Raw genomic sequence first — 23,161 nt, 5'->3', positions numbered from 1 at the left:
ACATTTTAGCCAATATGCCCACTTATCAGCGAAAGCGCGACTGCTCTGTTTTAGAAAATACTGAAGAGCATGAGAACGCTGATGATTTTGTTTCTGAAGGGCCCCTACACCAGTCTGAGGGAGCCAGGGAGGTTTTGTCTGAGGGAGAAATTTCAGATTCAGGAAAAATTTCTCAACAAGCTGAACCTGATGTGATTACTTTTAAATTTAAGTTGGAACATCTCCGCGCTCTGCTTAAGGAGGTGTTATCCAATTTGGATGATTGTGATTATCTGGTCATTCCAGAAACACTATGTAAAATGGACAAGTTCCTAGAGGCCCCGGGGCCCCCCGAAGCTTTTCCTATACCCAAGCGGGTGGCGTACATTGTTAATAAAGAATGGGACAGGCCCGGTATACCTTTCGTACCTCCCCCCATATTTAAAGAAAATTGTTTCCTATAGTCGACCCCAGAAAGGACTTATGGCAGACAGTCCCCAAGGTCGAGGGGGCGGTTTCTACTCTAAACAAGCGCACCACTATACCCATAGAAGATAGTTGTACTTTCCAAGATCCTATGGATAAAAAATTAGAAGGTTTGCTAAAAAAGATGTTTGTTCAGCAAGGTTACCTTCTACAACCAATTGCATGCATTGTCCCTGTCACTACAGCCGCGTGTTTCTGGCTCGATGAGCTAGAAAAGGCGATTATTAGTAATTCTTCTTCTTATGAGGAGATTATGGACAGAATTCGTGCTCTTAAATTGGCTAATTCTTTCACCCTAGACGCCACCTTGCAATTGGCTAGGTTAGCGGCGAAAAATTCTGGGTTTGCTATTGTGGCGCGCAGAGCGCTTTGGTTAAAATCTTGGTCAGCGGATGCGTCTTCCAAGAACAAATTGCTTGACATTCCTTTCAAGGGGAAAACACTGTTTGGCCCTGACTTGAAAGAGATTATCTCTGATATCACTGGGGGCAAGGGCCACGCCCTTCCTCAGGATAGGTCTTTCAAGGCCAAAAATAAACCTAATTTTCGTCCCTTTCGCAGAAACGGACCAGCCCCAAGTGCTACGTCCTCTAAGCAGGAGGGTAATACTTCTCAAGCCAATCCAGCCTGGAGAATGCAAGGCTGGAACAAAGGAAAGCAGGCCAAGAAACCTGCCACTGCTCCCAAGACAGCATGAGATGCGGGCCCCCGATCCAGGACCGGATTTGGTGGGGGGCAGACTCTCTCTCTTCACTCAGGCTTGGGCAAGAGATGTTCTGGATCCTTGGGCGCTAGAAATAGTCTCCCAAGGTTATCTTCTGGAGGTGATTCATCCTGTTCCATTAAAAGAACAAGGGATGGGGTTCTACCCCAATCTGTTCGTAGTTCCCAAAAAAGAGGGAACGTTCAGACCAATCTTAGATCTCAAGATCCTAAACAAGTTTCTCAAGGTTCCATCGTCCAAAATGGAAACCATTCGAACAATCCTTCCATCCAGGAAGGTCAATTCTTGACCACGGTGGATTTAAAGGATGCGTATCTACATATTCCTATCCACAAGGAACATCATCGGTTCCTAAGGTTCGCATTCCTGGACAAGCATTACCAGTTCGTGACGCTTCCTTTCGGATTAGCCACTGCTCCAAGGATTTTCACAAAGGTACTAGGGTCCCTTCTGGCGGTGCTAAGACCAAGGGGCATTGCTGTAGTACCTTACTTGGACGACATTCTGATTCAAGCGTCGTCCCTTCCTCAAGCAAAGGCTCACACGGACATAGTCCTGGCCTTTCTCAGATCTCACGGAGGAAAGTGAACGTGGAAAAGAGTTCTCTATCTCCGTCGACAAGAGTTCCCTTCTTGGGAACAATAATAGACTCCTTAGAAATGAGGATTTTTCTGGCAGAGACCAGAAAAACAAAACTTCTAAACTCTTGTCGGATACTTCATTCCGTTCCTCTTCCTTCCATAGCGCAGTGCATGGAAGTGATAGGTTTGATGGTAGCGGCAATGGACATAGTTCCTTTTGCGCGCATTCATCTAAGACCATTACAACTGTGTATGCTCAGTCTGTGGAATGGGGACTGTACAGAGACTCACTCCGTTGGTGGCTGTCCCTGGACAACATGTCACAAGGGGTGACCTCCCGTAGACCAGAGTGGGTCATTGTCACGACCAACGCCAGTCTGATGGGCTGGGGCGCGGTCTGGGGATCCCTGAAAGCTCAGGGTCTTTGGTCTCGGGAAGAATCTCTTCTACCGATAAATATTCTGGAACTGAGAGCGATATTCAATGCTCTCAAGGCTTGGCCTCAGCTAGCGAGGGCCAAGTTCATACGGTTTCAATCAGACAACATGACGACTGTTGCGTACATTAACCATCAGGGGGGAACAAGGAGTTCCCTGGCGATGGAAGTAGTGGCCAAAATCATTCAATGGGCGGAGACTCGCTCCTGCCACCTGTCTGCAATCCACATCCCAGGAGTGGAAAATTGGGAAGCGGATTTTCTGAGTCGTCAGACATTGCATCCGGGGGAGTGGGAACTCCATCCGGAAATCTTTGCCCAAATCACTCAACTGTGGGGCATTCCAGACATGGATCTGATGGCCTCTCGTCAGAACTTCAAGGTTCCTTGCTACGGGTCCAGATCCAGGGATCCCAAGGCGACTCTAGTAGATGCACTAGTAGCACCTTGGACCTTCAAACTAGCTTATGTATTCCCGCCGTTTCCTCTCATCCCCAGGCTGGTAGCCAGGATCAATCAGGAGAGGGCGTCGGTGATCTTGATAGCTCCTGCGTGGCCACGCAGGACTTGGTATGCAGATCTGGTGAATATGTCATCGGCTCCACCATGGAAGCTACCTTTGAGACGAGACCTTCTTGTTCAAGGTCCGTTCGAACATCCGAATCTGGTCCCACTCCAGCTGACTGCTTGGAGATTGAACGCTTGATCTTATCAAAGCGAGGGTTCTCAGATTCTGTTATTGATACTCTTGTTCAGGCCAGAAAGCCTGTAACTAGAAACATTTACCACTAAATTTGGAAAAAATATATCTGTTGGTGTGAATCTAAAGGATTCCCTTGGGACAAGGTTAAGATTCCTAAGATTCTATCCTTCCTTCGAGAAGGATTGAAAAAAGGATTATCTGCAAGTTCCTTGATGGGACAGATTTCTGCCTTGTCTGTGTTACTTCACAAAAAGCTGGCAGCTGTGCCAGATGTTCAAGCCTTTGTTCAGGCTCTGGTTAGAATCAAGCCTGTCTACAAACATTTGACTCCTCCTTGGAGTCTCAACTTAGTTCTTTCAGTTCTTCAGGGGGTTCCGTTTGAACCCCTACATTCCGTTGCAATTTCTTCTGCTAGAAGAGTTTCAGAATTATCTGCTCTGCAGTGTTCTCCTCCTTATCTGGTGTTCCATGCAGATAAGGTGGTTTTACGTACTAAACCTGGTTTTCTTCCAAAAGTTGTTTCTAACAAAAACATTAACCAGGAGATAGTCGTGCCTTCTCTGTGTCCGAAACCAGTTTCGAAGAAGGAACGTTTGTTGCACAATTTGGATGTTGTTCGCGCTCTATAATTCTATTTAGATGCTACAAAGGATTTTAGACAAACATCTTCCTTGTTTGTTGTGTATTCTGGTAAAAGGAGAGGTCAAAAAGCAACTTCTACCTCTCTCTCTTTTTGGATTCAAAGCATCATCAGATTGGCTTACGAGACTGCCGGACGGCAGCCTCCTGAAAGAATCACAGCTCATTCCACTAGGGCTGTGGCTTCCACATGGGCCTTCAAGAACGAGGCTTCTGTTGATCAGATATGTAGGGCAGCGACTTGGTCTTCACTGCACTCTTTTACCAAATTTTACAAGTTTGATATTTTTGCTTCTTCTGAGGCTATTTTTGGGAGAAAGGTTTTGCAAGCCGTGGTGCCTTCCATTTAGGTGACCTGATTTGCTCCCTCCCTTCATCCGTGTCCTAAAGCTTTGGTATTGGTTCCCACAAGTAAGGATGACGCCGTGGACCGGACACACCTATGTTGGAGAAAACAGAATTTATGTTTACCTGATAAATTACTTTCTCCAACGGTGTGTCCGGTCCACGGCCCGCCCTGGTTTTTTAATCAGGTCTGATATTTTATTTTCTTTAACTACAGTCACCACGGTATCATATGGTTTCTCCTATGCAAATATTCCTCCTTAACGTCGGTCGAATGACTGGGGTAGGCGGAGCCTAGGAGGGATCATGTGACCAGCTTTGCTGGGCTCTTTGCCATTTCCTGTTGGGGAGGAGAATGTCCCACAAGTAAGGATGACGCCGTGGACCGGACACACCGTTGGAGAAAGTAATTTATCAGGTAAACATAAATTCTGTTTTTATTAACCCCTCATAATAGCAGTTATGAGGGGTTAAAGTTGGCGAGTGTGGGGTGTTAGAGAAAAACAAACAAAAAACGGCACTGAAAAGTGCCTTTACATAGCAGTCTAAGGGGAACTGTCTGTTCCCTGTAAATATACAGGGAGTGCAGAATTATTAGGCAAATGAGTATTTTGACCACATCATCCTCTTTATGCATGTTGTCTTACTCCAAGCTGTATAGGCTCGAAAGCCTACTACCAATTAAGCATATTAGGTGATGTGCATCTCTGTAATGAGAAGGGGTGTGGTCTAATGACATCAACACCCTATATCAGGTGTGCATAATTATTAGGCAACTTCCTTTCCTTTGGCAAAATGGGTCAAAAGAAGGACTTGACAGGCTCAGAAAAGTCAAAAATAGTGAGATATCTTGCAGAGGGATGCAGCACTCTTAAAATTGCAAAGCTTCTGAAGCGTGATCATCAAACAATCAAGCGTTTCATTCAAAATAGTCAACAGGGTCGCAAGAAGCGTGAATAACTGCCCATGAACTGAAAAAAGTCAAGCGTGCAGCTGCCAAGATGCCACTTGCCACCAGTTTGGCCATATTTCAGAGCTGCAACATCACTGGAGTGCCCAAAAGCACATGGTGTGCAATACTCAGAGACATGGCCAAGGTAAGAAAGGCTGAAAGACGACCACCACTGAACAAGACACAGAAGCTGAAACGTCAAGACTGGGCCAAGAAATATCTCAAGACTGATTTTTCTAAGGTTTTATGGACTGATGAAATGAGAGTGAGTCTTGATGGGCCAGATGGATGGGCCCGTGGCTGGATTGGTAAAGGGCAGAGAGCTCCAGTCCGACTCAGACGCCAGCAAGGTGGAGGTGGAGTACTGGTTTGGGCTGGTATCATCAAAGATGAGCTTGTGGGGCCTTTTCGGGTTGAGGATGGAGTCAAGCTCAACTCCCAGTCCTACTGCCAGTTTCTGGAAGACACCTTCTTCAAGCAGTGGTACAGGAAGAAGTCTGCATCCTTCAAGAAAAACATGATTTTCACGCAGGACAATGCTCCATCACACGCGTCCAAGTACTCCCCAGCGAGAACCTGTGGTCCATCATCAAATGTGAGATTTACAAGGAGGGAAAACAGTACACCTCTCTGAACAGTGTCTGGGAGGCTGTGGTTGCTGCTGCACGCAATGTTGATGGTGAACAGATCAAAACACTGAAAGAATCCATGGATGGCAGGCTTTTGAGTGTCCTTGCAAAGAAAGGTGGCTATATTGGTCACTGATTTGTTTTTGTTTTGTTTTTGAATGTCAGAAATGTATATTTGTGAATGTTGAGATGTTATATTGGTTTCGCTGGTAAAAATAAATAATTGAAATGGGTATATATTTGTTTTTTTTTAAGTTGCCTAATAATTATGCACAGTAATAGTCACCTGCACACACGGATATCCCCCTAAAATAGCTATAACTAAAAACAAACTAAAAACTACTTCCAAAACTATTCAGCTTTGATATTAATGAGTTTTTTTGGGTTCATTGAGAACATGGTTGTTGTTCAATAATAAAATTAATCCTCAAAAATACAACTTGCCTAATAATTCTGCACTCCCTGTATATGTACAATATATTTTTATATTTAATATATATATTTACAATCTGCTGCCCATCGCTGCATGACTTACTCCCTTCATGCCTCACGGCATGAGAATGAGGCTCCTATTGGAGCCTATGGTTCCGTGCAGTGCGAATGCGACCTCGCACCTAACTTGTAATACCAGCGCACATTAATGTAATATCAGCTGTGAGTTACTTATTAAGATATCTCATCATTACTATTATCGATCTCAGGAATTTCCAACTTCCTAACAAATGAGGGACACAAGTCAATATTTTAGAAGTTTTAACGGCAGCATATACATTTATTATTGTTATTTTTATTATTAAACACACAATTAATAATATACTTCCTAAAAATGCTCATCAACACAGGTCAGTTACGTAAGGCTGCAGGGTACCCTTATATTCTGTTTTACCCTTCAGAGGGCTCTTTTGGGTTTTTGCCACCCAAAGCACACATTTTTAGTTCTGCTCTTTCCAGCAGCTGCAAAATTTATGGCACACATTTTTAGTTCTGCTTTTTCCCTAGAGCTGCATATGGAAGAAGTCATAGTTTATATAATACAGGGGGCTGGCAAATGTAAGTACATTTAGAAATGTGTGAGAGGAAAAAAAATCACTTCAGACTGTGTATTTGCATTGTCTTTTTATTATGCAATTCTACTGTATTTAATGGTCCTTTGAACATGATGTAATAGTGTGTCCTTCCCTGTACGTCGTCATTGGGCAGAAAATTGCCCTTTTTAATGAAATTTAAATGTTAGTGATTATAATCTTCTCATTTCCTTTTATTTTCCAAAGGCAAATCCCGCGCCAATGATTGTAAACACAGAAAATCAGGACACTCCACCTTATGTAAGTGATTTCTCTCTCTTCATTTACATGTGTTTGTGATTACTGCATTAAGTCCAGGTTAACACATGTTTCTTAAGGGTTTTCTCAGGATAATAAGAAAGGGACAATGTATGTTGGCTGTAATATAATAGAGCTAATGTGTTTTTTTCAGTATTAGAAAGTTGTTTTTTTCGCTCCTCAGCTTTTAAAAATATTTGTTTTCAACTTTGAAATCACAAATGCAATTTTGTTTATACATTTTATTCTCCAGGGCCAGAATCTTTTATGACACTTTTTATACTTTAATTACGTTTATTTCTTTTTGTCTAGTTAGTGAGTACTGTTTAAAATGTTAAAAGGACATAAAACCCAAAACTTTTCTTTCATGATTTAGATTTTCTACAATTTCAAACAACTTTCCAATGTACTCCTTTTATCTAATTATGCTTTGTTCTTTTGGTATCCTTTGTTAAAAAGCATTCCTAGGTAGGCTAAGGAGCTGGGAGCCAGCTGCTGATTGGTGGCTGCACATTTATGCCTGTCATCATTGGCTTACTAATGTCATGTGATTATTTATGTACCTTTTATGGTGGTACAATATAACTATTAGGAGTTAGTAGCACTTTGGAAGGGGTACTGTTCAAATGAGGGCCCTGCCACAAACTTTGCACTGTGGCCCGGTGAGTTCTAGTTACGCTTCTGCTTCCACTCATACTAAGCATAAATACAGGGCTTCCTTTCATCAGATGAAGACTGCTTTTCAATTAGTGCCATGCAGTTTCTCAGAGCTTTTTCCTCCCTAGGTGTAAAGGCCTTTTTGTCTTAAACATTTTGAGCATATAATGTAATAAAACTTCTTTTGGGAAGTTTTTTTGTGTTCATTTTAAAGAAAGTATTTTCCTCGTTTCCAGCTGATTACAGATTTTGGGCAGCTGTGCCGATTTCCAGTATTTTCATATATTAACTAGTTCCTTTGAAAGGTCATTTCCATTTGGAACATCCCAGCAACAAATATCTATGATTTTTTTCTCTCTCTCATTTTTGGGGACTCTGCAGCTTGCTTTATTATTACTTGTATTGTTTCAGTTTAAGATCGGTTTGTTCATTTAATTCCTGAAAATGATGTCTTTGGTCCCTCAAGTGGTATTCCCATGTGAAGATGTCCCATTAAGAGGGATTAGAACAGGAAGCCTAGCAGTTCAGAATTTCATTTTTTCCTCCATACAATGCACCAAAACCACACAGCAGGTCGTTTTCATTTTCTGCAGACAAAAAGTTTCCTGCTGGTTCTACTTCTCAGTATTTTCTTTGGTACAAGACTAAGAATTATTTTCTAGGATTTTATCTGGTATTTTGGCTTTTTAAATGCTTTCCTGGCTTTTGTCTTGCTGTGCAGACTATATGTAATTGTTATACATATTTTATTCAACAATTTGTCTGCCCAGGATGGCTCTATCCATAAGGTGTCTTGGTAAGTTTGTATATAGTGTACCTTTCTTTTTACTTAAGGATTTATATGGGGTTTGTTCCAGAATGAGGGTGTTTTCATTTTGTTGGCATTATATTTATAACATATATAAATGTACGTGTCTCAATTTTCACTGGAGATATATATATTGGCTTGTATCCTTAATTCAATCTCTTTCAATAAATGAATGCGTTTATATGATTGGTTTCCATGCCTTTATGCCATCTAAGAAATATTACATATTTAAAACAATGTGAAATGTGTGATGATGTGGCTTTGAGAGGCAAATTGTTATGCAACAATTATAATTTGATGTCAACCCCACATAAGTGTCCGTCTCAGAGACTCAAACATTTAATGAAAGAGGCTATGGTGCTTCCATGGGGGAAGTCTAAAGTTTTTTATATCTTTGACAGAAGCCCAGTTATCAATACAGTTACTTGAACTTAGGCAAAATTTGTTTGTTTTACACTTCACTCATGTTCTGCATGGTTTGGCAGTAAAAGTTTACAACAAGGTCTACATGAAGTACCAATGTGGCACAAGGAGTTCTCTTTTAACAAAATAGACAAGACTTATCATTCTATGGGAAGAAAAGAATGTAAAGACTCTTACAGCAGAAGAGTTGAAACTCAAAATATGTGTTACACAAATTTGTCAGAAAATAGAGCCTGCTTTTGTCAGGTGTCAACCGAATCATGTGACTGATGCTTTCAGTCTAATATGGGATTTAAGTTCTGTAAACATTTTGCATACACTTTTCTGTTATTCTGCAGGTTTTACGCAAGATCTTTCAAGAAAAGCAGAGGTAATTGCAAGTCTGACATATTTGTCGATGCATCCTTGGTTTCTTGGTTTATAATAGGTCTCAACCAGTAATTTTCTTGTTGGCAATAATTTTCGGTTGAAAATTGGCAGAATTGCAGGTTTTATACTCTGTTTATCCATGCACAGTTGTTCACCATGATATAATTGTTTTGGAGCCAGTTCAATAATTTCTTCTTAAAGTGGTATCTCAGATTTACATAAATTAAGATATCAGCCTTCATTTTTTCTAGGTAAGAAGTCTGTGAATGCAGACCATTGTACATCTTACATTTGGCCCAAAGTCTTTAAACATATGGAGAGCCAAAAGGTGTAAGGAAAGTGCCCGCCACACTTCTAGTTTCCATTGTTTTTGCATAAATTACTATTCTTCCTCAGAGTTACTGAGTGCAAACTGAAGGAGCCAAGATAACAAGACATTTTCAATTTTTTTATATCTTTATTCCATGATTGTAGCAATCACTAAGCCCTACACTTATGTCTTCTGTTAGGAAATTCAGCTACCTCCTGTGTGGGTTTGGCACCTTTTATTCTGAAGTGTTGGGATTTCTGTCCTAGCCTTTCTTTAAGTTATATGAAAGTAAAATTACATTTTCATAATTCCAGTAGTGTGCAATTAAAAAAATACTGTTTACTTCTATTATCAAAAGTACAATTTTCTCTTAATATCATTTGTTGAAGCTTGCCTCCTTTCCATGAGTGCATACTTGGGTAGGCTCAGTAGCATGCACATGTCTTGAGCTTGGCAGCAGTGTTTCCAACAATGTTTGTTATTGGTATAATACTTAAATGGGCATTTACCTTAATGTGATCTCATGAAAAAGAAACAAAAAAAAGAAAAGCTTGGCATTGCAAATTTTTGTAAGATTTGGTACAGTAATTTGTGAAATCACTTTTAGATATCCAGTATAAGTTTAGCCAAGCTTACGGCTTTGTTTGCAAGAATTTTTTATTCTTTATTATTACATTAAATGTGCATAAATGATCTCTTGGTTTCATATTTACTCTGAGAATCTGTAGGGAACTGGGTTTATAAACTTCAAATCACAACCTCCAGTTGTGATCTGGTCTTTGATTGTCTCAAGTGTTAAGTATTCTCTTACTTAAAGGGACAGTCAACTCTAAAATTCTTATTGTTTAAAAAGATAGGTAACGCCTTTACTACCCATTCCCCAGCTTTGCACAACCAACATTGTTATATTAAAGTGAATGTAAATTTTAAAAAGTTTACATAGCAGCCGTTTTTTTTTAAATACTTACCTTTTATTCCTTTCAAGCTTGGAACACCGGAGCAGCGATTCCCCCGCCCCCAGGTCCTCTCTTCTTACGTCTGAAATGACAATTCTGGCTTCCTCCAATAATGGTTTCCCCCCAGAGCAAACATTGCCTGAGACCACGCCGTGATTGGAGGAAGCCGGATTTGTCATTTCTGACTTAAGAAGAGAGGACCTGGGGGCAGGGGAATCGCTTCTCCGGTGTTCCAAGCTTGAAAGGAATAAAAGGTAAGTATTTAAAAAAAAACTACTGCTATGTAAACTTTCATAAATGAAAGTGCCCCTGTTTTTAATAGTATTTTTAAAAACAGGGCTTTAATTTGTGGAAATTTACATTCACTTTAAAATATACTTTATAACATTTAAACCTCAAAATTTCTGTTTGTTTCTAAGCTACTATAGACAGCCTCTCAATCGCATGCTTTTTATTTGCTTTTCACAATAGGAGACTGCTAGTTCATGTGGGCCATATAGATAACATTGTGCTCACGCCCGTGGGTTCTGCACTAATAAAGGTGCCATTTATTTTTGATCAAGTCCATAATAAAGGCGCAAGCTATGGAGGACTCTGATATGTTAGAGGATACTCCTTCTTTATCCAAACCCATTAACTGTGTATATTGTGAGGAGGTTCCAGTCGAACTGCCTACGCAACTCTGTTCCACATGCTTTGACAATATTGCTATTTCCAAGAAGAATAAGGTATTTAGTCCGACTGAGCCGTCCACCTCTGAGGGCTTCCCACCCCGCGAGCTGCGTTCCCTGCAATCATTTCCGATTACACAAGCAGCTCCCCAGGGCCTTACTAAGCCTCCTGCGGGGAGGGGTCCTTTGGCCTCCAGACTTCGCTGATCAATTTAAGACGGCGGTTTGTGTAGGCCATTAATGCGATGCCTCACCCTACTAAGTGCAAGCGGAAAGTACAGCACTGCTATCCGTCTCAGGGTTCTTCGACTCTGCTGGATGTCTCAGACAGATTATCCGCTGAGGAGGACAACTCCGACTTATCGGAGGATGTCGCTTCTGGGTCGGAATCGGCTACGTTTAGGCCTCCGTCCGCAGAGGAGCCAGATTTCAAATTTAAGATGGAGCATTTGCGCATTCTGCTGAAAGAGGTGCTTGCTACGTTGGAGGTTCTGGAACCGAAACTACTGGAGGAACCTTTGATCCCTAAACTGGATAGGGTTTATAAGGACAGGGTAGTGCCCCAGGCCTTCCAGGTTCCAGTAAAAATGACTAAAATTATTCAAAATGAATGGGAGAAACTTGGTTCGCCCTTTTCCCCCTCTTCTTCTTTTAAAAAGCTTTTCCCCGTTCCGGACGCGCAGCTTGAACTGTGGTGAACTGTCCCTAAGGTGGATGTTGCTATGTCCACGCTTGCTAAGAAAACAACTATTCCGCTAGAGGATAGCTCCTCTTTCAAGGAACCCATGGATAAAAAGATGGAGTCCATGCTGCGGAAGATGTTCCAACTCACGGGGTTCATTTTTCAACCGGCGGCGACGGTCATGCGGTGGCTGGTGCGGCTACCTACTGGTGTGACGCTATATCAACTATGGTCGAGGTGGAGACTCCTCTCAATTAAATTCTAGAACGAATCAAGGCCTTAAGAGTGGCGCATTCGTTCATTTGTGATGCTAACATGCAGATTATTCGCCTGAATGCTAAGACGTCAGGTTTTTCTGTTTTAGCCCGCAGTGCTCTGTGGCTAAAGTCGTGGTCTGCGGACATGACTTCTAAATCTTGCTTGCTTTCCCTTCCATTCAAGGGGAAGGTTTTGTTTGGCCCGGGCCTGGATTCTATCATATCTACGGTCACGGGTGCAAAGGATGCCTTCTTGCCTCAGGATAAGAAGGCTAAACCTAAGGGATCTACTTTTCGTCCCTTTCGTGCGGATAAGTCTCAGCGCCAGCAGCCTGCTGCTAAGTCGGAGCAATCCAAGGGATCTTGGAAGCGAGTTAACTCTTGGAACAAGTCCAAGTAGAATAAGAAGCCTGCCGAATCAAAGTCAGCATGAAGGGGCAGCCCCTGGTCCATCTTCGGATCATGTAGGGGGCAGACTATCTCTTTTTGCGGAGGCCTGGAGAAGAGACGTTATAGACCCTTGGTTTCTGAAAGTCGCATCCCAGGGTTATAGGATAGGTTTCAAGTCTTATCCGCCCAGAGGCAGATTCTTCCTGTCAAACATATCTTAAAGACCATAAAAGAGACACGCCTTCCTGGGGGGGGTGAGGGATCTCTCATCTCTGAGTAATCGTCCCAGTCCCTCCGGCAGAAAGAAGCCTGGGGTATTATTCAAACCTTTTCGTGGTCCCAAAGAAGGAGGACACGTTCAGTCCAATTCTGGACCTAAAGGCCCTAAACAAATTTCTTCTGTTAAGTGTGATCAGTCCACGGGTCATCATTACTTCTGGGATATTACTCCTCCCCAACAGGAAGTGCAAGAGGATTCACCCAGCAGAGCTGCATATAGCTCCTCCCCTCTACGTCACTCCCAGTCATTCTCTTGCACCCAACGACTAGATAGGATGTGTGAGAGGACTATGGTGATTATACTTAGTTTTATATCTTCAATCAAAAGTTTGTTATTTTAAAATAGCACCGGAGTGTGTTATTATCTCTCTGGCAGAGTTTGAAGAAGAATCTACCAGAGTTTTTGTTATGATTTTAGCCGGAGTAGTTAAGATCATATTGCTGTTTCTCGGCCATCTGAGGAGAGGTAAACTTCAGATCAGGGGACAGCGGGCAGATGAATCTGCATAGAGGTATGTAGCAGTTTTTATTTTCTGACAATGGAATTGATGAGAAAATCCTGCCATACCGATATAATGTCATGTATGTATACTTTACACTTCAGTATTCTGGGGAATGGTACTTCACTAGAATTACACTGTAAGAAATACATAAAGCTGTTTAATAACTAGAGATTATGTTTAACGTTTTTGCTGGAATGTAAAATCGTTTTCATTTACTGAGGTACTGAGTGAATAAATGTTTGGGCACTATTTTTCCACTTGGCAGTTGCTTAATCTGTTTTCTGACAGTTTCTGTTCTCCCTCACTGCTGTGTGTGAGGGGGAGGGGCCGTTTTTTGGCGCTTTTACTACACATCAAATATTTCAGTCAGCAACTCATTGTATTCCCTGCATGATCCGGTTCATCTCTACAGAGCTCAGGGGTCTTCAAAACTTATTTTGAGGGAGGTAATTTCTCTCAGCAGAGCTGTGAGAATTATAGATTGACTGAGATAAAAAACGTTTATTCTGTAATTTGTTTCCTGCTTTCAGAATTTGTTATCTTTGCTAATGGGATTAAACCTTTGCTAAAGTTGTGTTATTTACAAGGATTGAGGCTATAACTGTTTCAATTTATTAATTTTCAACTGTCATAGATCTTCTGTGCTTCTTAAAGGCACAGTACGTTTTAATATTATTCTAATTGAATTGTATTTCCAAGTTACAAGTTTATTTGCTAGTGTGTTAAACATGTCTGATTCAGAGGATGATACCTGTGTCATTTGTTGCAATGCCAAAGTGGAGCCCAATAGAAATTTATGTACTAACTGTATTGATGCTACTTTAAATAAAAGTCAATCTGTACAAATTGAACAAATTTCACCAAACAACGAGGGGAGAGTTATGCCGACTAACTCGCCTCACGTGTCAGTACCTACATCTCCCGCTCAGAGGGAGGTGCGTGATATTGTAGCGCCGAGTACATCTGGGCGGCCATTACAAATCACATTACAGGATATGGCTACTGTTATGACTGAGGTTTTGGCTAAATTACCAGAACTAAGAGGTAAGCGTGATCACTCTGGGGTGAGAACAGAGTGCGCTGATAATATTAGGGCCATGTCAGACACTGCGTCACAGGTGGCAGAACATGAGGACGGAGAACTTCATTCTGTGGGTGACGGTTCTGATCCAAACAGACTGGATTCAGATATTTCAAATTTTAAATTTAAACTGGAAAACCTCCGTGTATTACTAGGGGAGGTGTTAGCGGCTCTGAATGATTGTAACACAGTTGCAATACCAGAGAAAATGTGTAGGTTGGATAAATATTTTGCGGTACCGACGAGTACTGAGGTTTTTCCTATACCTAAGAGACTTACTGAAATTGTTACTAAGGAGTGGGATAGACCCGGTGTGCCGTTCTCACCCCCTCCGATATTTAGAAAAATGTTTCCAATAGACGCCACCACAAGGGACTTATGGCAAACGGTCCCTAAGGTGGAGGGAGCAGTTTCTACCTTAGCTAAGCGTACCACTATCCCGGTGGAGGATAGCTGTGCTTTTTCAGATCCAATGGATAAAAAATTAGATGGTTACCTTAAGAAAATGTTTGTTCAACAAGGTTTTATATTGCAACCCCTTGCATGCATTGCGCCGATCACGGCTGCAGCGGCATTCTGGATTGAGTCTCTGGAAGAGAACATTGGTTCAGCTACTCTGGACGACATTACGGACAGGCTTAGAGTCCTTAAACTATCTAATTCATTCATTTCGGAGGCCGTAGTACATCTTACTAAACTTACGGCGAAGAATTCAGGATTCGCCATTCAGGCACGCAGGGCGCTGTGGCTAAAATCCTGGTCAGCTGATGTTACTTCTAAGTCTAAATTGCTTAATATACCTTTCAAAGGGCAGACCTTATTCGGGCCCGGGTTGAAAGAGATTATCGCTGACATTACAGGAGGTAAAGGCCATGCCCTGCCTCAGGACAAAGCCAAGACTAGACAGTCTAATTTTCGTTCCTTTCGTAATTTCAAAGCAGGAGCAGCATCAACTTCCTCTGCACCAAAACAGGAAGGAGCTGTTGCTCGCTACAGACAAGGCTGGAAACCTAACCAGTCCTGGAACAAGGGCAAGCAGACTAGGAAACCTGCTGCTGCCCCTAAAACAGCATGAATTGAGGGCCCCCGATCCGGGATCGGATCTAGTGGGGGGTAGACTTTCTCTCTTCGCCCAGGCTTGGGCAAGAGATGTTCAGGATCCCTGGGCGCTAGAGATAATATCTCAGGGATACCTTCTGGACTTCAAATACTCTCCTCCAAGAGAGAGATTTCATCTGTCAAGATTGTCAACAATCCAGACAAAGAAAGAGGCGTTTCTACGCTGCGTACAAGAGCTCTTGTTAATGGGAGTAATCCATCCAGTTCCACGATCGGAACAGGGACAGGGCTTTTACTCAAATCTGTTTGTGGTTCCCAAAAAAGAGGGAACTTTCAGACCAATCCTGGACTTAAAGATCCTAAACAAATTCCTAAGAGTTCCATCGTTCAAGATGGAGACTATTCGGACAATTTTACCTATGATCCAAGAGGGTCAGTACATGACCACTGTAGATTTAAAAGATGCTTACCTTCACATACCGATTCACAAAGATCATTATCGGTACCTAAGGTTTGCCTTCCTAGACGGGCATTACCAGTTTGTGGCTCTTCCATTCGGATTGGCTACAGCTCCAAGAATCTTCACAAAGGTTCTGGGTGCTCTTCTGGCGGTACTAAGACCGCGGGGAATCTCGGTAGCTCCATACCTAGACGACATTCTGATACAAGCTTCAAGCTTTCAAACTGCCAAGTCTCATACAGAGTTAGTGCTGGCATTTCTAAGGTCTCATGGATGGAAGGTGAACGAAAAGAAAAGTTCACTCGTTCCACTCACAAGAGTTCCCTTCCTGGGGACTCTTATAGATTCTGTAGAAAAGAAGATTTACCTGACAGAGGACAGGCTAACAAGACTTCAAAGTGCTTGCCGCACCCTTCATTCCATTCAACACCCGTCAGTGGCTCAATGCATGGAGGTAATCGGCTTAATGGTAGCGGCAATGGACATAGTACCCTTTGCACGCTTACACCTCAGACCACTGCAACTGTGCATGCTAAGTCAGTGGAATGGGGATTACTCAGACTTATCCACTTCTCTGAATCTGGATCAAGAGACCAGAAATTCTCTTCTATGGTGGCTTTCTCGGCCACATCTGTCCAGGGGGATGCCATTCAGCAGACCAGACTGGACAATTGTAACAACAGACGCCAGCCTTCTAGGTTGGGGTGCCGTCTGGAATTCTCTGAAGGCTCAGGGACAATGGAGTCAGGAGGAGAGTCTCCTGCCAATAAACATTCTGGAATTGAGAGCAGTTCTCAATGCCCTCCTGGCTTGGCCCCAGTTGACAACTCGGGGGTTCATCAGGTTTCAGTCGGACAACATCACGACTGTAGCTTACATCAACCATCAGGGAGGGACAAGAAGCTCCCTAGCTATGATGGAAGTATCAAAGATAATTCGCTGGGCAGAGTCTCACTCTTGCCACCTGTCAGCAATCCACATCCCGGGAGTGGAGAACTGGGAGGCGGATTTCTTAAGTCGTCAGACTTTTCATCCGGGGGAGTGGGAACTTCATCCGGAGGTCTTTGCCCAAATACTTCGACGTTGGGGCAAACCAGAGATAGATCTCATGGCGTCTCGACAGAACGCCAAGCTTCCTCGTTACGGGTCCAGATCCAGGGATCCAGGAGCAGTCCTGATAGATGCTCTGACAGCACCTTGGGACTTCAGGATGGCTTACGTGTTTCCACCCTTCCCGTTGCTTCCTCGATTGATTGCCAGAATCAAACAAGAGAGAGCATCAGTGATTCTAATAGCACCTGCGTGGCCACGCAGGACTTGGTATGCAGACCTGGTGGACATGTCATCCTGTCCACCTTGGTCTCTACCTCTGAAACAGGACCTTCTGATACAGGGTCCCTTCAAACATCAAAATCTAACTTCTCTGAAGCTGACTGCTTGGAAATTGAACGCTTGATTTTATCAAGACGTGGGTTTTCTGAGTCAGTTATTGATACCTTAATACAGGCTAGGAAACCTGTTACCAGAAAGATTTACCATAAGATATGGCGTAAATACCTATATTGGTGTGAATCCAAAGGTTACTCTTGGAGTAAGGTTAGGATTCCTAGGATATTGTCTTTTCTACAAGAAGGTTTAGAAAAGGGTTTATCTGCTAGTTCATTAAAGGGACAGATCTCAGCTCTGTCCATTCTGTTACACAAACGTCTGTCAGAAGTTCCTGACGTCCAGGCTTTTTGTCAGGCTTTGGCCAGGATTAAGCCTGTGTTTAAAACTGTTGCTCCACCATGGAGTTTAAACCTTGTTCTTAATGTTTTACAGGGCGTTCCGTTTGAACCCCTTCATTCCATTGATATAAAGTTGTTATCTTGGAAAGTTCTATTTTTAATGGCTATTTCCTCGGCTCGAAGAGTCTCTGAATTATCAGCCTTACATTGTGATTCTCCTTATTTGATTTTTCATTCGGATAAGGTAGTCCTGCGTACTAAACCTGGGTTCTTACCTAAGGTAGTTACTAACAGGAATATCAATCAAGAGATTGTTGTTCCTTCTTTATGCCCAAATCCTTCTTCAAAGAAGGAACGTCTACTGCACAACCTGGATGTAGTCCGTGCTCTAAAATTTTACTTACAGGCAACTAAGGAATTTCGACAAACGTCTTCTCTGTTTGTCATTTACTCTGGGCAGTGGAGAGGTCAAAAAGCTTCCGCTACCTCTCTTTCTTTTTGGCTTCGTAGCATAATTTGTTTAGCTTATGAGACTGCTGGACAGCAGCCTCCTGAAAGAATTACAGCTCATTCTACTAGAGCTGTGGCTTCCACTTGGGCCTTCAAGAATGAGGCCTCTGTTGAACAGATTTGCAAGGCTGCAACTTGGTCTTCGCTTCATACTTTTTCCAAATTTTACAAATTTGACACTTTTGCTTCATCGGAGGCTATTTTTGGGAGAAAGGTTCTTCAGGCAGTGGTTCCTTCTGTATAAAGAGCCTGCCTATCCCTCCCGTCATCCGTGTACTTTTGCTTTGGTATTGGTATCCCAGAAGTAATGATGACCCGTGGACTGATCACACTTAACAGAAGAAAACATAATTTATGCTTACCTGATAAATTCCTTTCTTCTGTAGTGTGATCAGTCCACGGCCCGCCCTGTTTTTAAGGCAGGTAAATATTTTTTAATTTATACTCCAGTCACCACTTCACCCTTGGCTTTTCCTTTCTCGTTGGTCCTTGGTCGAATGACTGGGAGTGACGTAGAGGGGAGGAGCTATATGCAGCTCTGCTGGGTGAATCCTCTTGCACTTCCTGTTGGGGAGGAGTAATATCCCAGAAGTAATGATGACCCGTGGACTGATCACACTACAGAAGAAAGGAATTTATCAGGTAAGCATAAATTATGTTTTTTGTCAGTTCTGTCGTTCAAAATGGAGATGATCAGGTCAATTTTGCCCCTGGTTCAAGAGGGGCAATTCATGATGACTATAGACCAGAAGCACTTCAGGTTTCTAAGATTCACCTTCTTGGACCAGCTCCCTAGCCATGAGGGAAGTATCTTGGATTCTGGAGTGGGCAAAGACTCACAATTATTCGCTCTCAGCGATTCACATGCCTGGTGTGGACAACTGGGTAGTGGATTTTCTGAGCAGACAGACGTTTCATCCAGGGCAATGGTCCCTCCATCCTGAGATGTACGCGGAAATCTGCAGCAGATGGGGGATGCTGGAGATAGCTCTCATGGCGTCCAGACTCAATTGCAAGTTACCCAGATATGGGTCGTGATTCAGGAATCCCCAGGCGGAACTGATAGATGCCTTGGCGGTACCCTGGGACTTCAACCTAATTTACATATTTCCACCGTTACCTATTCTACCTTGGGTAGTGGCCCCGCATAAAGCAGGAGCAAGCTTTGGCTATTCCGATTGCTCCGTCGTGGCCGCGTAGGATGTGGTTTGCAGATCTGGTGGTGATGTCGTCATCTCCGCCGTGGAAGTTACCTTGTCGCAGTGATCTGCTGGTTCAAGGTCCCTTTATACATCAAAATCTAGATTCTCTGAATCTGACTGCATGGAGATTGAATGACTAGTCTTAGCCAACAGAGGATTTTCAGAAAAAGTGATTGATACGCTCGTTTAGGCCAGGATGCCGGTCACTCGACGCATCTACCACATGGTGTAGAGGACCTACTTGTCCTGGTGTGAGGAACGAGGATATCCCTGGCATAAGGTCAGGGTATCCAGGATTCTGGCCTTTCTCTAGGACGGTCTGGATAGGGGTCTTGCTGCCAGTTCCCTAAGGGGACAGATCTCAGCTTTATCTGTACTGTTGCATAGGAAGCTTGCGGAGCTTCCTGACATTCATTACCTTGTTCAGGCTCTGGTTAGGATCAGGCCTGTTTTCAGGAATCTGGCTCCTCAGAGCTTAAACTTGGTTCTTAAGATCTTGCAGAGGGCTCCGTTTGAGCCTATGCATGCACTTGACATTACGGTTCTTTCATGGAAAGTCCTGTTATTACTGGCTATTGCATCGGCGCGCAGAGTCTCTGAGTTGGCAGTCTTGCAATGTGAGCCTCCCTACTTGGTTTTTCATGCCGATAAGGCTGTTCTTCGCACCGGATTGAGATTCCTTCCCAAGGTGGTGTTGAGTTGTAACATCAATCAGGAAATAGTAGTTCCTTCTTTGTGTCCTAACCCTTCTTCTTCGAAGTAGAGGTTACTTCATAATCTGGATGTGGTTCGGGCGTTGAAGTTTTATCTTTAGGCCACGAGGGAGTTCAGACAGACTTCGTCCTTATTTGTTGTGTATTCAGGGAAGCACAGGGAACAAAGGACCTCTGCCACTTCTCTATCCTTTTGGTTGAGGAGTATGATTCGTCTGGCATATGAGACAGCGGGACAAAAGCCTCAGAGGATTACGGCTCACTCGACTAGAGCTGTGGCTTCTTCTTGGACCTTTAAGAATGAGGCTTCTATGGAACAGATTTGTTAGGCGGCCACTTGGTCTTCCTTTAATACTTTTGCAAAATTCTATAAATTTGACGTTTTTGCTTCGGCGAAAGCAGCTTTTGGGAGAAAGGTTCTACAGGCTGTGGTGCCCTCAGTATAGGGTCCACCTCCTTTCACCCTCCCATTTTTTTCATTCAGTATACTCTAGAGCTTTGGGTATTTGTTCCCACAAGGAATGAATGAAGCAGTGGACTCTCCTCCCAGTAAGATGTAAAACATAAATTATTCTTACCTGATAATTTCATTTCCATCTGTGGGAGGAGAGTCCACTGCACCCACCCGTTTTTCCGGTGGGCGGACCTAAATTTATTAATAATCTTCTGGCACCATTTATACCTGATATTTCTCCTACTGTTCCTTGTTCCCTTGGCAGAATGACTTGGGGGATGAGGGGAGTGGGGAAGGTATTTAAGCCTTTGGCTGGGGTGTCTTTGCCTCCTCCTGGTGGCCAGGTTCTTAATTCCCACAAGTAATGAATGAAGCAGTGGACTCTCCTCCCACAAACGGAAATAAAATTATCGGGTAAGCATAAATTATGTTTTTTAAACAATAACATTTTTTGAGTTGACTGTCCCTTTTAAGGAATGTCATTTGGCTGAGCCCGTATTTCTCTGGTGTGAAAAATTGCAAATGTTTTTTGTGTCTTATATTTGCTGTGTTTTTATTGGATACTCATGAAATGTTTGATTTCAAAACTTTACAATGCAACAATTGTTTACATTAATACTTTATTTAAGGGACATGAAACCCAAAATGTTTCTTTCATGATTCATATAGAGCATGCAATGTAAAACAACTTTCTAATTTTCTTAGTTCTCTTGGTATCTTTTGTTAAAAAGCAGGCTCATATGCTTAGTAGTTGGCCCGTTGCTGGAGTACTATATTGCAGCAGTTTTGCAAGAATGGCATCCATTTGCAAATGTACTAGATAGTCAGCACTATTTCCTGCGATGTAGTACTCCAAATGCATACCTATGTATCTTTTTAACACAGAATATCATAAGAACAAAGCAAATTTGATAATAGATGTAAATTGGAAACTTTTTTTAAAATTGTATGCTCTGTCTAAATTACAAATTTTTTTTTTTGGGGTTTCATATTCCATTAAAAAATAAAAACAATGGTTCAATTTATAAAATTTGGATTTTAAAGTTGAAGATTGCATATTATGCTACTTTTTGTTAAAATATCAGCAAAATGTATAAGCTTGGTTTATCTACCGTTTAAATTCCCCCTTTATGCTTATTTAACAGATGAATGGAACTGATGCAGATTTTGAATATGAGGAGATTACACTTGAAAGGGTAATGCTACATTGAACATATTACTGCTTCTTTGCTAAGAGTTCTGCACTATATTCTTTGAGTAATGTGATGTTGTTTTATTAAACCTGAAATGATGGATAGGTGATCCTCCAATCACGGCTTCCCCCCTGGGGGAATCAGTGTCTGATTCAACGCCGTGATTGGATGAAGCCGGATTCCTCATTTTAGACCCAGGAATAGGCTTTGCAACGGGTGGAGGAAGCTGGAGCATGCTTTACTTAATGTAAATAACATGTTTATTACATTTTTAAATATTTTTGCAAAGCCTTAGGGCTTGACATATGTGATATCTAATATTTGCCAGGTTGAATATTAAGGAGCAAGGTAAACCGCAAATGGATTTATTTATTGATAATATGTGCAATAATACAAAAAGCTAGAAGCCATAAGTAAAAGTTCAGTGGCTCCTTAGCTCTTACGGTTTGTCAATTTGTGATTTGCCCAAGTTTAGATTTCAAAATTGTATTCTATCCAGTGTTCTCCACAAAAACATTTGATAGCCGGGTGGCATAATAAAATAGCTGGTTGGGGGTAGTGTAATCATTTCTAATATGATAACATTTGATGCTATCCAAAGCATAAATAAAATTGCTTAATTTAATGTACATTTATTTAATGATAATTTGTGCAATAAACATTGAAAAATGTTAATATTCGTTTTGGCTTAATATTGGCTAGAATTTTAGCCGGGTGATCAGTAAAATAAGCCTGGTGCTGTAACCATTAAAAAGGTCCTGAAGAGAACACTGCTATCTTGCATTGCATAATCACAATTTATTTTCCCGAATTCTGCCTGAAATGCTATTTTATTTTAGGGTACATCCGGGCTTGGTTTCAGCATAGCTGGAGGTACTGATAATCCACATATTGGAGATGACACAAGCATTTTTATAACAAAAATTATTCCAGGAGGTGCTGCATCCCAAGATGGAAGGTTACGGTATGTAAACTTTTCTTTTTGATGTGTATATAGTGGCATTCTATCAAATAAGAAGCCTTTCTCACATCTAAAGTCATTTTAAACCTAAGCTAACCAAAAAACTTGCTCCTTACATGCAAGTTAAATCGCAGTGTTTATCGCTGAGACAGCAGGTGTTTAAAAATTTCCAATATATATTTACCTTGCACACTCTCCTACATATAAAAATTCAATGATAAAACCTCTTACAAACACTTCTGTTTAAAGGTAAAAATTTATCTTTTTTTTTAAGCTTTTAGTCTCTGATTCTTGCAAATAAGTGTAAGTTATATAATCGGGGTTTAGTCCCCCTTTGCCATGTGAATGTCAATCACCGTATATCGGCTGCTGATATAGCTTTTCACTGACTTGGAAATCCAAATGTGCCTGCACAGGTACTCTTCCAGGGAAGTGTTTTGTTGCAATTATTCTGTCTCTAAGCAGTACCGTAGATATCCTGGATTACAGCCAGTTTGCTGGTCTCTGGAATCCTGGATCTCTTCTGTACATGTGATACTTTACTATGCCAATCGCCTGGAGGGGGGGGTTTAACAGCTTTGTTTAGAAACTAGCCAGACACGTTTACTAAACGTAATTAAATGGAGACCCACAGTGTGTTTCATTCCAAATGTAGCTACATTGTATACATTACACTCAACTCTTATTACACAATAGTGAA

At 42.0% G+C, this 23,161-nt stretch overlaps 1 protein-coding gene across 1 annotated transcript in view; it reads left to right on the top strand.

Annotated features, from left to right (window-relative positions):
• The window catches only part of DLG1 (discs large MAGUK scaffold protein 1), a gene marked incomplete in the record, with an annotated part of 930,518 nt that overhangs the window by 372,605 nt on the left and 534,752 nt on the right, over positions 1-23,161 (top strand). Inside the window, 3 exon segments of the mRNA XM_053710194.1 lie at positions 6,746-6,799; positions 21,453-21,503; positions 22,340-22,464. Of these exon segments, the coding sequence (XP_053566169.1) occupies positions 6,746-6,799; positions 21,453-21,503; positions 22,340-22,464 (230 nt within the window).

Source organism: Bombina bombina, chromosome 4 (assembly GCF_027579735.1).
Source record: "Bombina bombina isolate aBomBom1 chromosome 4, aBomBom1.pri, whole genome shotgun sequence".
NCBI classification, from domain to species: Eukaryota; Metazoa; Chordata; class Amphibia; order Anura; family Bombinatoridae; genus Bombina; species Bombina bombina.
This window is presented reverse-complemented; position numbering and strand designations above follow the sequence as displayed.